This window comes from Opisthorchis viverrini, assembly GCF_000715545.1.
Source record: "Opisthorchis viverrini unplaced genomic scaffold opera_v5_356, whole genome shotgun sequence".
Taxonomy (NCBI): Eukaryota; Metazoa; Platyhelminthes; class Trematoda; order Opisthorchiida; family Opisthorchiidae; genus Opisthorchis; species Opisthorchis viverrini.
In genome coordinates, this window is record NW_008752007.1 from 155,326 (window position 1) to 172,021 (window position 16,696).

The following is a 16,696-nucleotide window of genomic DNA, read 5'->3' on the forward strand; positions in this document are numbered from 1 at the left end:
GCACACACAGCTCCCTTCTCAATCCCCCCACTTGACAGCCGTGGTTGTACGTGGGCTTGGATAGTGTCAGGGGGCCACGCGTGGACAGGAAAACGACAAGAGTGCTCAATCAAAGCCTTTGTCTCAAAAGCCTAACCACAAGGCGGCGGTATCTAGCTGGAAATGCAAGAACATAACCATCTTTACGGAAGATGTCGCAACACATATTCCAACCCCCAATCTGTAGGAGCAGGGGACTGTGTTCGTCAGACTTCTAAGAGGTGACCAACCCGGTTTGAGAGACTTTGCGAGTGTCGCGCGGACACCCCCCAGTATAGCTCAAAGGGTCGCCGAAGTATACAAAACGTCATACCACAGTAAGGTTCAGTCTCTTCAGGAGGGCAGAAAGGTTTACAAAAACAATATGGTTTTCGGAAAGTGTTTAGGCGTACCCAACCCAGCATACGATTATCTGGGCATTGGACTAAATGTATCAGTGAAAATTCTAGAAGTTACCTAGTTGACCATAAGGTTGGTGGAGTATTTGGGTGTCTGAGTACAGCAAAATTGGTCACCTTCGGTATTAGGACGGTGGCTTCGGTTCGCGTAGATTAGCTACTCATTGGTATGCATGGGGCAATCGTATAATTTTGACGAGATGTGCAAAGGAGTGAAAATTCAAACGTTTGGTTAACTGACTGTGTCAGTCCATCGGCTGGGCTCATAAATTTCCTGAAGTTCGTTCCAAAGGACACTAGTATGAAAGAACTAACCCCTCTAAGTGATATACTTCTTCTGAACAAAGATCCACCAAGTCTGATTTCATGAATTAGACTAAGTAACAAAGGAATGATCTTCGAAAATAAAACAACATATATGTGTCATATGGATGGTTGTCTAGTATCTGACGCAATTCTGAAAAACTGTGGGAATACGCGTCACACTGCCTTATGCCCACAGCCAGTTGTGATCTAATCAAGCTGTACTGTCCATTTCTTGTGGCAAGTTCTTCAGAAAAAGAACCCCATATCTGATAAAACAGGGGTGGAACATTGCTAACCTCTAGTTCACAGGTACCGGTAAGGGGATCGGTCTACCAGCCAAATCAGCGTCGACAAACTTAAACATCAGTTGAGCTTTACAGAGGAAGAATTGTTTACGGAGACTGTTTATGGAGACTGTCTAGAAGGCTTAGTCTTGAATGGCTACTTACCTGAGCAGATTTTCTGGCTTCTTCGACCTAGTTCTGAGTCTCTTTCTTTTCTTTCCATGCCAGACAGGTAATTAGCCAACAAGATGAAAAATACTACAAATGACAAATTTCGATCGATATTCCAGCTGACTGCATCGTGCATGGCAGCTGTAAACCTCATGAATAAAGACCGGCATGGTCCGCAAATTACAGCGTGAGTGGGAGTCCGAATGAGGGCTTGTGTAGGTAAAATTTATCAAATGACAAAGAAAAGGAATGGAGTAGAAGTATGGCAGGCATTAGCGACAGGGCACCAAAAAGACATGTAATTCCCTTTAAGCTTACCTGTGGAACCGAGTCGAAAAAACCACCTGGAGCATGAAGTACTCCAGCAAGCAGAAGGTCATGCAACTTTTGTGCGCAGGCCAAATGTCCACAAGCGAATGCAACAACAGACACCCAGGAGGCGACCACTAAAAGGAATGCCAAGAACGGCCGATTGAAAAATAAGATTGCCCAGAGCAAGAAAGAACCGGGTAAGGGTTACGAATTCATAGAAAAGAAATGCGAAATTACCGCAGTGCTGTGGGCATGCGAACTCACACCAACCACACCAGTAAGCTTAGGAAAACTAGTTGATCGGACAATGGATTAAATTCTGCTTCAAATTGCACGAGAAAATCGATGCGAACATTAGCGCAACGGCCCATAAATGATCGACAGAACACTGTGGAATCGCGAGAGAACAGGACCACCTGCCTGGATAATCACGATCACGGTAGTGAGCACCCACAGGAGAATGAGTCCAAAAGCAATGACGAAATCATTGCCGCAGACTAGTAGTATGTAAACTTGAAATCCAAGAGTGAAGCCCATTTCCATCAACACATTACATAATCCCGTGAGTGTGAACGGCAGAACGTTATCCAAACCATCTATGTCGCTCGACAGTCGAGTGAGTGCCTCGGCCTCGGAGGAACTTTTCTGCGGAAGTTTGGGCTGTATGGCACGACTTGACAGTTTCGCATGTGCAAGTAATATGCTCGGTTGTTTGGTATAACCGAGACATAAGCCACGACCATGCAAGAGTGAGGTGAAACAGTCAGTGTGAAGACGATAGCTGGCACGAATCGCCGCCATATGACCAGTTACGTGAGCCACGAATTTCAGTACGGCTTGTCATGAAAGATAACGCAAACAGGAAATTTCGGGTAGAAACAGTGTGTCAGAACAAGCTTATTTGAAAAAGAGACCAAATACCAAATTATGCAAATTGATTTGTGTGCGTTTATCTGGTCTGTCTTTTAGACGAGTGAAGATAAAAGGTTTTGTCCACGACGCATTCCGATCGGTTAAGAATAGATATATGTACTGCGACTTCGTAACGACTGGAAGGGTGGATTCATTTTGTCCAAGAACACGACGAATGTCTCCAGCTTAAATATCGCTAATGTGATAAGCTAACGGACTTCACTTACCCAGACAGTACTCCTGAGTATGGTTGGCCCAGCGCACTCATTAAGAAAACGATATGCGCTAATCTTTGGAACTACGGCTTGTACGCTGCACGTGAAAATGCTTCTCCGGGACTAAGAACCAACATTACGAACCCATGCAGGATTGTGGTTGTCGGTATGCATTCTTCGTACGTTTTTACGACTCACATTTTGTAACGGTACGACAAAGTAACTTCAAGTCATTGAGACGTTCAGAAGAGATAGTCAACCGGATAACGATTGGACACACGTACTAGTGGCCGCGAGTGGATAACAGCTACAGTGGCTCGAAGTCAGAAAACCTCAGATTTCCACTGCACATGAGTCAGACGTATTATAGAGAGTGCCGCCAACGCTGTGAGTGAGGTTCTGGTCTAAGCATGCATTGCGGTTTTTAGCATAAGCTGAAGTAAAAAAAGAATCCACTAAATCCCCAGAAATCCATATTAGACAGGAGTAACCACTCTGGTTGATAAAAAGACTAATTAATTTTGAATATCGTAAAACTCGGAAGAATCCTTCACTTACATTTCTCTTTGCTGTTTACAAATTCCTCGCTAAAATAACTAAAAGAAGGCTGCTTTGAAACTGAATGCACTTCGTTGGAATCTCACAATTCGACAAAAACGGCAGTATCATTCAGACCCCTCTTTCCAAATGGTGTTCATCGCTCGCAGCAAAAAAAATAAAGCAGACGTCAGTTACCCCAACTTCACTCACTCAGACACAGAATGGATTGGCGAATAGACACGGTGACATGATATGTGGTGGCAACCATAAGATCACTGTGAGAGGCTATTTTGCACACAAAGATGGATGTTTTCAGACGACTTTTCCCTCAAAGGGGTAAACCTAATTGTCTCAGCGTTTACTCATCTCTCGGATGAACAAAACCACCAGATGCTTCGTTACAACGCTGACTTAAGATTTATAAATCAGAAGCATAACCGTATTTCATCCCGATGAATTCTGCTGATGATGGATTTTAAAGGAGATGAAATATGACGCGTAGATGTAACAGTCCGGGTAAGGCTTTGAAGAATCAACAACATGTTTGGTTCTTTGGTGGCAGGTACATCTGGTTTTGTTTGGCTAGCCCAGTGGTTAAGGCACGTACTTACTGCCTGGAAGGTTCGTGGTTCGTGGCCCTGAACACTGTGGCAGTACCTCGGTCCCCATGCTTACTTCGATTGGCGTGGCAGCTATGAACAGCAAGCAGACTAGAGCTAGACCATTTTAGTTTGGTTTAACAGACGCAACAGTAGGCGCAGACAGCATTCGGTTTTAACAATTGACGCCCAGTTTAGAATTACCGCCCATTAGCCAGACCATTTTAGTTTGGTTTAACAGACGCAGGCAGCATTCCGTTTTAACAATTGATGCCCAGTTTAGAATTACCGCTCATTAGCTCGATAGTTAGGAAGAATGTTTAGGCTTTAGTCTGCCGTATTCAGTGAAAATGCCTAACAGTGACTGTTGGCGAGAGCTGTTGAAAAAGGGCATTTGCCGAGGAGTGACACGTTCATTGTAACTGCAAGCAGATAACGGATGATTGTTCGTCACTGTTATTGTTTAGTTTCACAGTATAACTGATGGTTTCACCGACGACTGGCTGCAATTGCGAGAAACGCGGAAACGGTGAAAGACCGTCAAAGTCACAAACTGGCCACTGTATTAAGGCCCGTAAGAGGTTATCTGTTGTATTGCACAGGGCTTTATTCGTCCTCCCGGTTATGTATGAATTACTTGGAATATTTGTTCAGTTTGTCCAAATCGTTTTGGCTGGTAGCCTCCACGCTCCAAAGATCCCTACCTATAAACTTACATATTAAGTCGGCGAGTTTGAGATTATGTCGTACATCCCAATTGGGCCTTCCAGTGGTTTTCCTTTACTTAACTCTATAAGAACCATTGCAATGGATCCTATTTCAAAACGTTTTAATCCGCATCCCCGTTAAAAGTTATGAGAAAAACGGTACTGCTTGATCTTTACCCTCACATGTCGTTTGGCAAAAGACAAACCGCGGTGCAGTAGGCGTTATCTTTATCTGGTTGCTTAGCGGATTATAATCTCTTCATAATTTTTCTTTCAATGCAAGAAGCTGTGGTGTCATTCGAAGTAAAAGTGTCTTTATTCTGCCGGTTACTTTCTTTCTCGCTCCACTATTTCTCCACCAACTCGACTATTATTTATTGTTCGGGCGGTTTTGAGGGCGCCTAAGCCGGATTCACAACGATCATCGTGATGTCAGGCGAGTTTAATCTGCTGGATAAACCGACTGAATATTCCGGCAAAATACATTAGATGATGCAGTGTAGCGAACAAGACCTGATTTCTGTGTTTGGCCATCTGTCACCGACAGTTACTACGAGTCGGAACAAAACTTTTTTTGTGTATTCTGTCAGATAAACGCCTCATTGTACGACTCACATACTGTGCTCGACACGAGCCCGCAAGAGTTCACACAAAAGCTGGGGGTAGCTGTCAGCAATTTATCTTTCAAATGTGATCTGATGATAGGGGTGAACCGAAACTCGAACAAGGTTTAGGCGCCATGAATGTAGACCCTAAGCCACTCTTTACTCTTCTGGGGATTTTCCTTAATTTTGTGGGAGACTGGCATAGATTCGCTTCTTGTCTACCGAGTGAACTGTCTATCATCTTTTCAAAGATTCCCGTTTTCACAGTACAAAATACAGAAAATCTAGTTTCTGTTGCAGACAGTCATCTCTTTGTCCTTCCAGTGGTACTCCTGGGAAAATTTAGTTTCAATTCAAACGAGGAAAACCCCTGAACTGTGTACACCAACTGCTCAGATGTATTCACGTGATACACTTCACCTGTCTTATTTTCATACAGATATTCGAAACGCTCATATGTTCATCGATTTCCTGCTCAATAGAATTGAGTTTAAATCAGCCATTACATCATTATTCAATGTAATGAATAAGTCATCTACATATCGTCGATGGAAAGCGAATCATCCACTGATCGATACAAAAGTACTGCTATTCCATCACAAGTAAAACCTTTCGAATAGGACCTAGTAAAGATCCCATTACCAGCCACATTTCTCTTGGTAAATTTCATTGCTGAATCTAGATTAAACGTTCTTTGTGGAGAGCGACAGTCGTTGTCTAGGTTTTGAGGCCTAAGAACTAACAACTTTACCAGCGCACTCAATTAAATCGCAAATATAGTCTATTCCTTCCCCCAATGGCACACGTGCAGTTCAATTTATCACTTATAAACCATGTACCATGGGGACACTGGCTCCAGAAGCAACAGTTTCGATCACCGGAAAGTGGGAGAGTGTGGGAGATGCAGCCAAGCATTGGAGGCGATGGCATGCCCAGTTAGTTTAGGAACTTAGTAGCTACGCATAGAAGGTAATAGCCTAGATGCCCGAGTGCCGATGACTTCCTGATTGGATTATTTCCGCCATTGCCTTTAACCATTGATGAATGGGTGTAACGTAAAGAGGGAACACACTATAGCTAAATAAATGGACTGTCGTCCAAACTTCGTTTGAGTTCCGGTCCATCTCCAATAATCAGATCGCATCTAAAAAGCAACTTGACAACCGCGAAAACTAGCCCTTGTGTGTGATCTTTCGCGTGTTCGTGTCGAGCATTTTATAACTGAACAAACATTGTTCCTAATGGATACTACTCACAAGGTTGCTGAAAACTCTTCGACAGCCCACGACCGGTTTCACCCTTCTTGGGGCTCATCAGGTAGGCGCAGTCCCCGAGTTTTCGTCAACCTTACGATCTACTTGAACCCAAATTTGACTGTTTTCGAAAAATAGACTCATTGGCAAATCAACACTGTACCGAATTGATTTGCCAATGAGTCTATTTTTCGAAAACAGTCCAATTTGGGTTCAATTAGATCGTAAGGTTGACGAAAACTCGGGGACTGCGCCTACCTGATGAGCCCCAAGAAGGGCGAAACCGGTCGTGGGCTGTCGAAGAGTTTTCAGCAAACTTGTGAGTAGTTTCCTTTGTGAAAATATACTGGGATATCTCGAATATCGTGCCAACTGAATCATGAGGCGGCCTGTGTGCAGCACATTCAATTGTAGAATATCATAAACGAGAGATTCGGTTGAGTCTCTCGTGAAAACCAAATTGATTTGCGAATAAGTGTATTTTTCAAAAAACTGTTCCTCTTTGTCGACTTGTGGGAACTTCGGATAACAGATGGCCTCGTAAAGCTCAGCATTGTACCGGACGGAGACGACCCAGGGACGGCGAGTCTCTGACAGAAAGGAGCATGAAACCCCTTATTAGTCACGCCGGTCCTACTAGTGGATGCCATCACGCCGGATGGGATTCACGGGACGTGACAAACCAACGGTTCAGTGCCTCTGACAAATATGACTGTGAGGCGCAACCAATGGCGCCCTTGCATCAAAGCTTTGCTCTTGCATCCAGTTTTGTATCGGATGCCTCTGCACCAAGTCGAACTTCGTAAAGCGAACTCACCAGACTGTAGCAGCTACGTGAATAAAACAAGCTGGATTGTCAAAAAAGTAAATTTACACCGGAATTCACATTCAATGGAGGATTCAATTCACATTCAATGACTAAGAACTTATTGTTTATCTAAAAGGTACCACAGGTATCCAAAAAGGTACCATGCAATCCAACTGGCACACAGATTCATGACCTTCGACAGTGCACACTTATTGTAGTAGAAAACCCAGTCTACACGAAAAGTTAGATGCACACATGCGCAGACGTCGTTTCTGTTTCACCATTTTTGTACCAGTCAACGACAAAGTGGCCGTGTACTGTTCTAAGGACGCAAAAATGATCGGTACCTAGCGTACCACGGTCAAAAGAACCCAGGAACAAATACCGTGCAAAAAACGGCCTACGCATCACGATGAATATCCTTTCGTAGAGATTTGCCCAATCAGTAGGCAATGAGCGCCTTGCGCACCTGGGTGATCTTCGAATTGCAAACGGATATAAAGAATACTGGACACCCAGGCCAACTGTATGGCCCTTTTTTGCGTGGGACAATGGAAATTCAGATATATCCTCAGTAGTCGTAAAATATTGAACATTGTTTATAGTAACAAGGATCGGCCAATATACCAATAAGTGGAATATGAGCTTCTCTGACCTAGTAAAGTAATATCATGCTGGTTCAGATAGAAGCAAAATGTTCCCAACTAACTGCTTGCCCCTCACTTAACAGCGGAAACGTCAAACTCTCTGCCAAAATTTTTGAATTTGCTTTATACACAGGCCTCTTGTGATCGGTCCGAGAAAGCCAGTTAAACAATGGTCGATGCTTTCTATGTACACGTTAAATTAGCTGTAAACCTAGAAACTATGATGAAAGGTTCTCTTCTGCACACTGAATAGGTCGATATTTTGGGAAGGATGAACGATTTTTGGAGGGTCGCTAAGCTGGATCGGTCAATATGAAGGGTTTTGTGCTGGCTATCTCAACTAAGTTGGTTTCCCACATATCATGTTAGTATGAATCTTATGCAGTGAATATGTGCTGTTGATCCGACGTTCAAAGAATAATGGGCTTAGGACCAGATATGTGTTTGTGTATTGTGTTAAGCTATCTGATGCAAGTGGCTACTGGTGAACAACATTCCATGTGCTGATCCCGCATACCTTGAGCTAAGCCCAGCGCGCCATATATACCAAGCCGATAGTCCCTCTGTGCATAGAATTCAGTCAATTGCTGGTCTAGGCCTGGATAGGCACTCGTATTCCGCAGTGCATCCGGATTGGCTTTCAAGAATTCTGTCAAATTCAGTTGTGTTGTGGCATCCTCAGACCAATCAGCCAACCACAAACTGGTACCAAATGAAGCCAGTTGATTCAGTGGAAACGAAATCAGGATGAGCAGGCTGTATCGCAGACCCACATTACGAAGGTATATTTTGAAAACTGACCATTTCACCTAGTAGATGAGGGAAGGGGGAAAGCAGGAAAGTATAAATAGCATGGATAAGTTTCTGATAGGGTTTACCACAGTAGTGTTGCAAGAATCACGGATGGCGAAGAAATGTAACCAAACAAACGGGAGAAAATCAGACGACTGGAAAATACAGACTGCAGTTCTAATGTATCATAAATTTAGTTAACCTAACCATTCACGACGGATACCCGGAGCGGATCTGAGGCGATTTAACTAACATTTGCTGTGACAAACGTTACGTCCAGTGACCGGAAAGCTCTTTACATGATGTGAAGAGAAATGACTATCCGGTTGAGTTGCATGCTGTAAAAACGCGAATAACAAGTGATTTTGTAGGCTTCTGTGGGTAAATAAGCTTCAAACTGGATGTCGTGCGATAGCTGACCGTACAGTTAGATGACGGAGACGTTTTGTGCCGCGAATAACAAGTGATTTTGTAGGCTTCTATGGGTAAATAAGCCTCAAACTGGATGTCGCGCGATAACTGGCCGTCCAGTTAGATGGCGGAGACCTTTTGTGGGTTGCGCAGATTTTCAGTTGCCCGTTCAACGCTAATCGATCAATCCGTTTCAGGCTCGAAAACCTATAAGTATAGCGTAGCGATGACTTTGACGATAATCCAGAAATTTCAAGTTTTCTCGTAAGACATGAATAGGGCTTTATCCAAAGCTCTTTGCTAACCACTGAATGTGGTAAATCACCACCAAGCAGTGATTCCAAGCTCTGATATCGTTTCAGGCTCGAAAACCTATAAGTACAGCGTAGCGATGACATTGACGATAATCCAGAAATTTCAAGTTTTCTCGTAAGACATGAATAGGGCTTTATCCAAAGCTCTTTGCTAACCACTGAATGTGGTAAATCACCACCAAGCAGTAATTCCAAGCTCTGATATGCTGTTAGGTCCTAAACATGAAGGGAATATGCTTCTTCGTTCCGGCACTGAGACACCCACCGGCTTTATCTATAGAACGTTCTCCTTAATTACACTGAATTGATATGCACAGTGAAGGTTGGTTCGAACAGGTTTGTCCCCACTACTTGACGTTAGTCGTTACCTTACAAACCCAGGCTTCCGCAACACTGTGTTCTTTCCAGGGATGAGACTAGAGGTCCAATTGCGTGGGCAGTTGATTTAAGCCTCTTTGTCAAATATATCTATAAATACAACCGTTATGGACAAACTGCCCCGTTTGGGTTTTATTCTCACTCCAATATCTTATCTAATAAATTCTTTAGTATATTCATTTCGTTTCAGAGTACTTGTGACCAGTCCTAAATCAGCTTCGAAAAAATCCAACATGCAGCACCTGATGTTCGTAGCACCGAAATAACATTGCAATTTTACTCCAAAGTGTACAAATTACTTCATTCGTTAGGTACTCTGCAAAGGCTATATTTAACTTATCTGTCGACCTACAGGTGATTAGTGTCTAAAAACCAGGGAGTATGTAGCAGCTCTTTCTTCATAAGTTGCGCTTTGGCTACAGGCTATTGAGACGTCCTACCGGTTTCAGAACTAGTCTCTGACTGGTGGAAATGGCCAGTGTGCCGTCTACGGAGCGCTTATAATACACTAATTGTAATATATACATATATACATAATACGTATACACTATATATAATATGCTTGACTAACTGTCGCTCCAATAAAGCCAAAACATGTTGCTAGAGGTTGGTTCAGTAGGCCGCTCATAGCTATTCCATCAACTTGTCGGTAGGTGAATCCTGGATCTTCAAGCTGGCGTTCTCGATGGATAGCAGAAACAAGCTTTTGAGGACCTACACCGGCGCGCCACTTGGGATACTCTCCTATATAAATGAGTCGCACGGAAAACTAAGTATTTGACGCAGGCAGGCATTGGTAAACGTGGACTGGAAATTTGATGAGCACACGTCTTTGTCCATAATAGTGAACATTTTTGAAAATTCAGTTGATTAGGGCGGATCTTTGTGCTGTAGTGGTCAGTTCCTGAGTAACTGGCTTCAACTGATCGACCAAGTATTGAGTAAGATTGGTCGTATCAATTCATGAAAATTTTATTACTGCCCCGTTTAAAGCCTCAGGTAGTTTAACTTCGCCTTTGCTTTTTTCCAAGCCAAAGAGTACAGGAAATCATTAAATGCAATGGGGATCGATATTAACAGATACCGGAAACCTAGATTGAGATTCATTTAACACTGCATGACTGACCATCTGCGGACTGTGTTGAATACAATGTTCTAAAACATTGGGAATATCGAACATGCTGAAAGAACACGCAAAGGCCAGCTTAAAGAATGCGCACCTGGATGTTAATCCAGCTTACCTTCTTTATCTAAATGTGCTTCATTTACTTCGCCAAAGATGAGGGATTTAATGCAAACCAGTCCAAAACGAAACGATTGCCCGCAAAATTTCATCAGGCTCTGAACTAAGGATTCGCGCCAACTACAATACTTAACCTCATAGACTTTTATCGGTAGGCATTCTTCATCCGACCATGAAGTTAATGCAACACCAAACTTTTCAAATGTTAGAGTCTCGTCCAAAATGATGCTTCGGGAAGCTAGACTGAGTACAGTTTAACCCTAGGAAGCACATCATGACACCATTCCAGTTGCTGAGTCCAGCAGTAAATGGCCAACTACTTAAAATACTCAGATGAGTGGATAAAGCCAACCCAATCAGTATCGTCAGGATTTCCTTTCACACAAGTATAGCGTGTTGGGTAGCAGCAATGAAAAAAGTAGTTTATCGGAATAGGAAAAGTATCAAGAGAACTTTTGAGAACCGATTGTCAGTTTCCCACAGAGTGGGCAAAGCGGTGGAATTGCACTAAGAAAATCCTGTGCTAAAATCTCATTTTGGACTTTTCAGGTATATTCCCGCACGAAATAATGCGATTCGAATGAAGACAAATTATCTTGTGACAAGTTAATATCAGACTTTCAGAGGAATGAATCGAACATATAACTCACTCTTCCGGTATGTGCCTGTTCTGGCTGGATTATTTGAGCCTTGGCTAATTTGTCGGATTTCTCGGGAACATAATCGCGATTTACAGAAGCATTCTGAAAAGAAAAACGCATTCAAGACGTATTAAGCGGTGCTTGCAATGCAGGTAAAGGTCTAAGTGATCTTGTTTTGGGAAGGCTCCCGAGTGAGGACGCATTCGACCTTGATAAGGCCATGATAATTTGCGTAATTTCAATCCAAATAAAGATACAACCACTGCTATTAGCTGCCTATTTACCAACCATCTTACCATACGCTTAGTCAAACACTTACCTCCGCACAAGGAGCACAAATGCTTTCGAAAAATCACAATCAATTAGGAACTAAATACTTCGACCATGCGGTCATCGTCCAGAAAGAACTGGTTGAGAAAGCATCGTGAAAACGCCAGTTTGATCATACTCCTATTACATCCTTGAATCCCAGACTGTAGTAGGCGAGTTTAGCTGAATAGTTGTGAGAATTGATCTCTGCGAGCACTCAAAGAGAGAGGTCCTGANAAATGCAATGGGGATCGATATTAACAGATACCGGAAACCTAGATTGAGATTCATTTAACACTGCATGACTGACCATCTGCGGACTGTGTTGAATACAATGTTCTAAAACATTGGGAATATCGAACATGCTGAAAGAACACGCAAAGGCCAGCTTAAAGAATGCGCACCTGGATGTTAATCCAGCTTACCTTCTTTATCTAAATGTGCTTCATTTACTTCGCCAAAGATGAGGGATTTAATGCAAACCAGTCCAAAACGAAACGATTGCCCACAAAATTTCATCAGGCTCTGAACTAAGGATTCGCGCCAACTACAATACTTAACCTCATAGACTTTTATCGGTAGGCATTCTTCATCCGACCATGAAGTTAATGCAACACCAAACTTTTCAAATGTTAGAGTCTCGTCCAAAATGATGCTTCGGGAAGCTAGACTGAGTACAGTTTAACCCTAGGAAGCACATCATGACACCATTTCAGTTGCTGAGTCCAGCAGTAAATGGCCAACTACTTAAAATACTCAGATGAGTGGATAAAACTAACCCAATCAGTATCGTCAGGATTTCCTTTCACACAAGTATAGCGTGTTGGGTAGCAGTAATGAAAAAAAGTAGTTTGTCAGAATAGGAAAAGTATCAAGAGAACTTTTGAGAACCGATTGTCAGTTTCCCACAGAGTGGGCAAAGCGGTGGAATTGCACTAAGAAAATCCTGTGCTAAAATCTCATTTTGGACTTTTCAGGTATATTCCCGCACGAAATAATGCGATTCGAATGAAGACAAATTATCTTGTGACAAGTTAATATCAGACTTTCAGAGGAATGAATCGAACATATAACTCACTCTTCCGGTATGTGCCTGTTCTGGCTGGATTATTTGAGCCTTGGCTAATTTGTCGGATTTCTCGGGAACATAATCGCGATTTACAGAAGCATTCTGAAAAGAAAAACGCATTCAAGACGTATTAAGCGGTGCTTGCAATGCAGGTAAAGGTCTAAGTGATCTTGTTTTGGGAAGGCTCCCGAGTGAGGACGCATTCGACCTTGATAAGGCCATGATAATTTGCGTAATTTCAATCCAAATAAAGATACAACCACTGCTATTAGCTGCCTATTGTGATACCATCTTACCATACGCTTAGTCAAACACTTACCTCCGCACAAGGAGCACAAATGCTTTCGAAAAATCACAATCAATTAGGAACTAAATACTTCGACCATGCGGTCATCGTCCAGAAAGAACTGGTTGAGAAAGCATCGTGAAAACGCCAGTTTGATCATACTCCTATTACATCCTTGAATCCCAGACTGTAGTAGGCAAGTTTAGCTGAATAGTTGTGAGAATTGATCTCTGCGAGCACTCAAAGAGATCACGCCCATTATCTCAGAATCACAACCAATGTAAACGAATCCCCAACTACACAAATAATAAACGAGTGTTCAGTGGTGTAACAGAGAACCTGGGTGACGAATGTGTCAAGCACCGAAAGGTGTGGTGGCTTAATCATGCGTTCGTAGACCGAAACACGGTTTACCAAAAAGAGTGCTATTTGTGTGCCCAAATCGAAATGATGCAAGCAGAGAGGTGGCCAAAATTTAAATTGGCAGAGAGTTATAAATGTCATTGCGAAAAGTCGGGGTAGTGCTAAGGGTACTTAACTACCAATATGGGTTCCGCGTGATCCTCTCTGCGCATGGTTCAAGATGCTGTAATACTTCAATGGCATTCTTAAAGTCACTTTCTATCAAGAGTGCTCGAATGATTATATGAAGGTGTAGAATTATTGTGGTAGATTTCGGGCCCCTGTCTCATCCATTTTTAAGTTTTTGTTATATCTTCTGTTTCGTCGGCCCGTAGTATCTGCTGCTGACCCTCTCCAGTGCCTAGTGTCGGAGAGAAAAGACTCACAGAAGGGAACACAACAGCTATATTCCGAACAAGCGAGTGAGTGAGAGAGCAAAAGTTACAACGGCCCCACGCTATTTAAAGGGGACTTTCTGACATGGATCCAGGCTGTCTGATAGGCGTTAGTGAACATCGATCGTGCCTCTGTGAAAAAGCCTGAACGCTGATCACATTCGGTCGTGCTTCTATGGCGCAGAGAACACTCATCAGGTTTACTGAATTGCTTGAATGATTGACTGGCCTGGATGCTTGCCGGCTTTCCAGTTGAGCTTTTGGTGGAGCAGTAGGTTCCGGGCGTTCTGAGGTTACATTCAGGAATCTGACCTTCCTGATAGTTTTCTTCGCAGGAAAGCTTTCAAATGATCGGCAGTAAAGCATCACTGCTGCTCACTGATTTGGTGCTGTCGATGAGGTCAGCGCGCTCCAACCATTAGAGACTTCAAAAAAGTTATTGCCACTAGAAGAGCTAACATTAAAGCACGGTGGTAACAAATCTCCATATGGTGTATAGTGGAGTGTTGTATAAACAGCAGGCTAACGAGAACGAGTTTTTCGCAGGTGGATAAAAAATTGATTATTTTTTAGGTCAGCGACAGAAATTTCTGTTCATCAATAACAAATGCCGCGGAGAATTTTGCAAGGCTGATTCTAAAAGCCAGCATGTCTGGAATGAAATAGTTTGATTGTGCCGTGGGTGATCAGGAATTGACACAAGAGCGCTATAATTCTGTCTTTTTTTACATAAAGGCTTTCACCTGAAAAACAACAGACGTGACCTCAGTTGAAATACGGAGGATAATAATTCTGGGCGCAGTCTAAAGTAGTGGCAAACTGCTCCTATTTGTGAGTGCTATCCTTTGGTCGTGACTACCGTATTTTACGCCTGCGGAACATCTACCTTAGGCGCATCGTTTATCCGTGAATTTGCTGATCAATTTATGTACGTCAAAAATCCCAGGTCAGCAGTGAATTCTGAAAGAAATTTTGGGTTTGACGACAGTGAACACGAACGACTCGGCTTAAAGCAAGTAGCCTCGTGCTTCCACTTGTTGTGTGCGTACGGTTGTAGGCCTGTACATCATGAATAAATTTAGACATTTTAACGCAAAGACCGATTATTCACAAGTCGCGCTCAATTGTGATGGAATGCAGTTGACAAACCAACAAGAATGAGAATGCTGCAGATTTTTCCAAAAGATGGGTACTTGGACAAGAAAATATTCACCCAGTGCTTCGTTGGAAACACGGAAACAATCAACTTGTCTCAACGAATCACTTCGGCGTTGATAATGCGATAACTCGGACTTTCCAACCAGAAACGAGGTTATGAAAACATACGTTACTTAGGAAACTGCAACATCGTCAAACCAGCAGCGGTATCCTATTATGTACATTCTTATAAAGATGTATGACTGAAACAAGCATTTAGTGCATCAATGCAGCTTCCATATTGCTCTTGGTCCGAAAAATTTCGGACTATGAACTCGAAGCAACGATATGTTCTTGATCAGGCGAGCTCTTTGAGACCGTGCAGACTGAGTGGTTATGGGTGGACAGGATGCTTCATGCTACTCGATAAACACGGCGCATATAAATTTTCCAGCTAAAATGCGCATCCCCGGTGACCAGTATGAACCACGTACATTGTTATTTAGTGGGCATGTCACATGGCACTGATCATGGATTGTAATGAGAGACGCAATCGGTCCGTCAACACGAGCATTTATTTGTTTCCGGGCATTTCGTATGCAATTAGACCTAATGGCATTGAGCAATCAAATCAATCGGTTATCTCATCCATAAGTGTGCCACTTCCATGAGCTATTAATCCCGTCAGTTAGTATAACTCACAGTACGACTCAAAGTCTACAGATATGTTAAAGCAAAAATTAGGGATTGCAGAAAAAACCCACCTCCTACGCAGTCAGAAGTATCCTGTTGTGAAATACAAAAACTCAAATGTTGTCATTACTCCTATAATGAAACCATTTTTACCGTTTCCAACGTCACTTTTACCTACTAATATGTGTAATTGATAGAGAAACGTACACGTACCAATGATGGTCTTTACAGTGCTGACGAAACATTACAACCAAAATGCTTGTTTTCACGCTGCAATGGACACATGAGAGCTGAAAACTGTTTCCTATGTGAGTGCATCAACGCTGACCATGATTTGGCCTACGGTATACCCCTCTTCTATTCGTAAGCTGAACTGAACTGAACTAAAAGAAACTTATGGAGGTTTCTCTCCATATTATTAATCACTGGTACAAAAGAGACGCTCTTGTAGCCAATAGTACTACGATATTGGACACCGAAATGAGAAAACTAGCCCGTGGCCGAAGTGATTTTCATACACAGGAAGTACTTTCTAAAAGAATGAACACCCTAACTATTGTGTGCCTTAGCACTTATCTGCTAATTCTGTCACAACTATTAAATGCAGCATAACCCCCCATCCCGCCGAGACTCTTATCATGTCATCAAACGAACCACTCCAAACCAGCTTCACAAGTAATGTAATCACGCTACGATAGCGGTTCCGAGCCGAGAAATGACGTAGCATTTAAGGGGTTGGGATGCGATAGGTGAAGTCTGTTGTGGCCTCTCTTATTAAGGAAAAACGAAAAAACGAAAAGAAACAGACAGTAAATTCCAGGTAGCATTGG

The 16,696-nt window shown here is 42.7% G+C and overlaps 1 protein-coding gene across 1 annotated transcript in view; it reads right to left on the minus strand.

Moving 5' to 3' along the window:
• Positions 1 to 16,696, minus strand: part of T265_15097 (hypothetical protein) — a gene marked incomplete at both ends in the record, with an annotated part of 120,846 nt that overhangs the window by 23,505 nt on the left and 80,645 nt on the right. The window contains 4 exons of the mRNA XM_009176572.1: positions 1,517 to 1,644; positions 8,314 to 8,605; positions 11,585 to 11,677; positions 12,963 to 13,055. Coding sequence (XP_009174836.1) covers positions 1,517 to 1,644; positions 8,314 to 8,605; positions 11,585 to 11,677; positions 12,963 to 13,055 — 606 coding nt within the window. The remainder of the gene's footprint in view (positions 1 to 1,516; positions 1,645 to 8,313; positions 8,606 to 11,584; positions 11,678 to 12,962; positions 13,056 to 16,696) is intronic.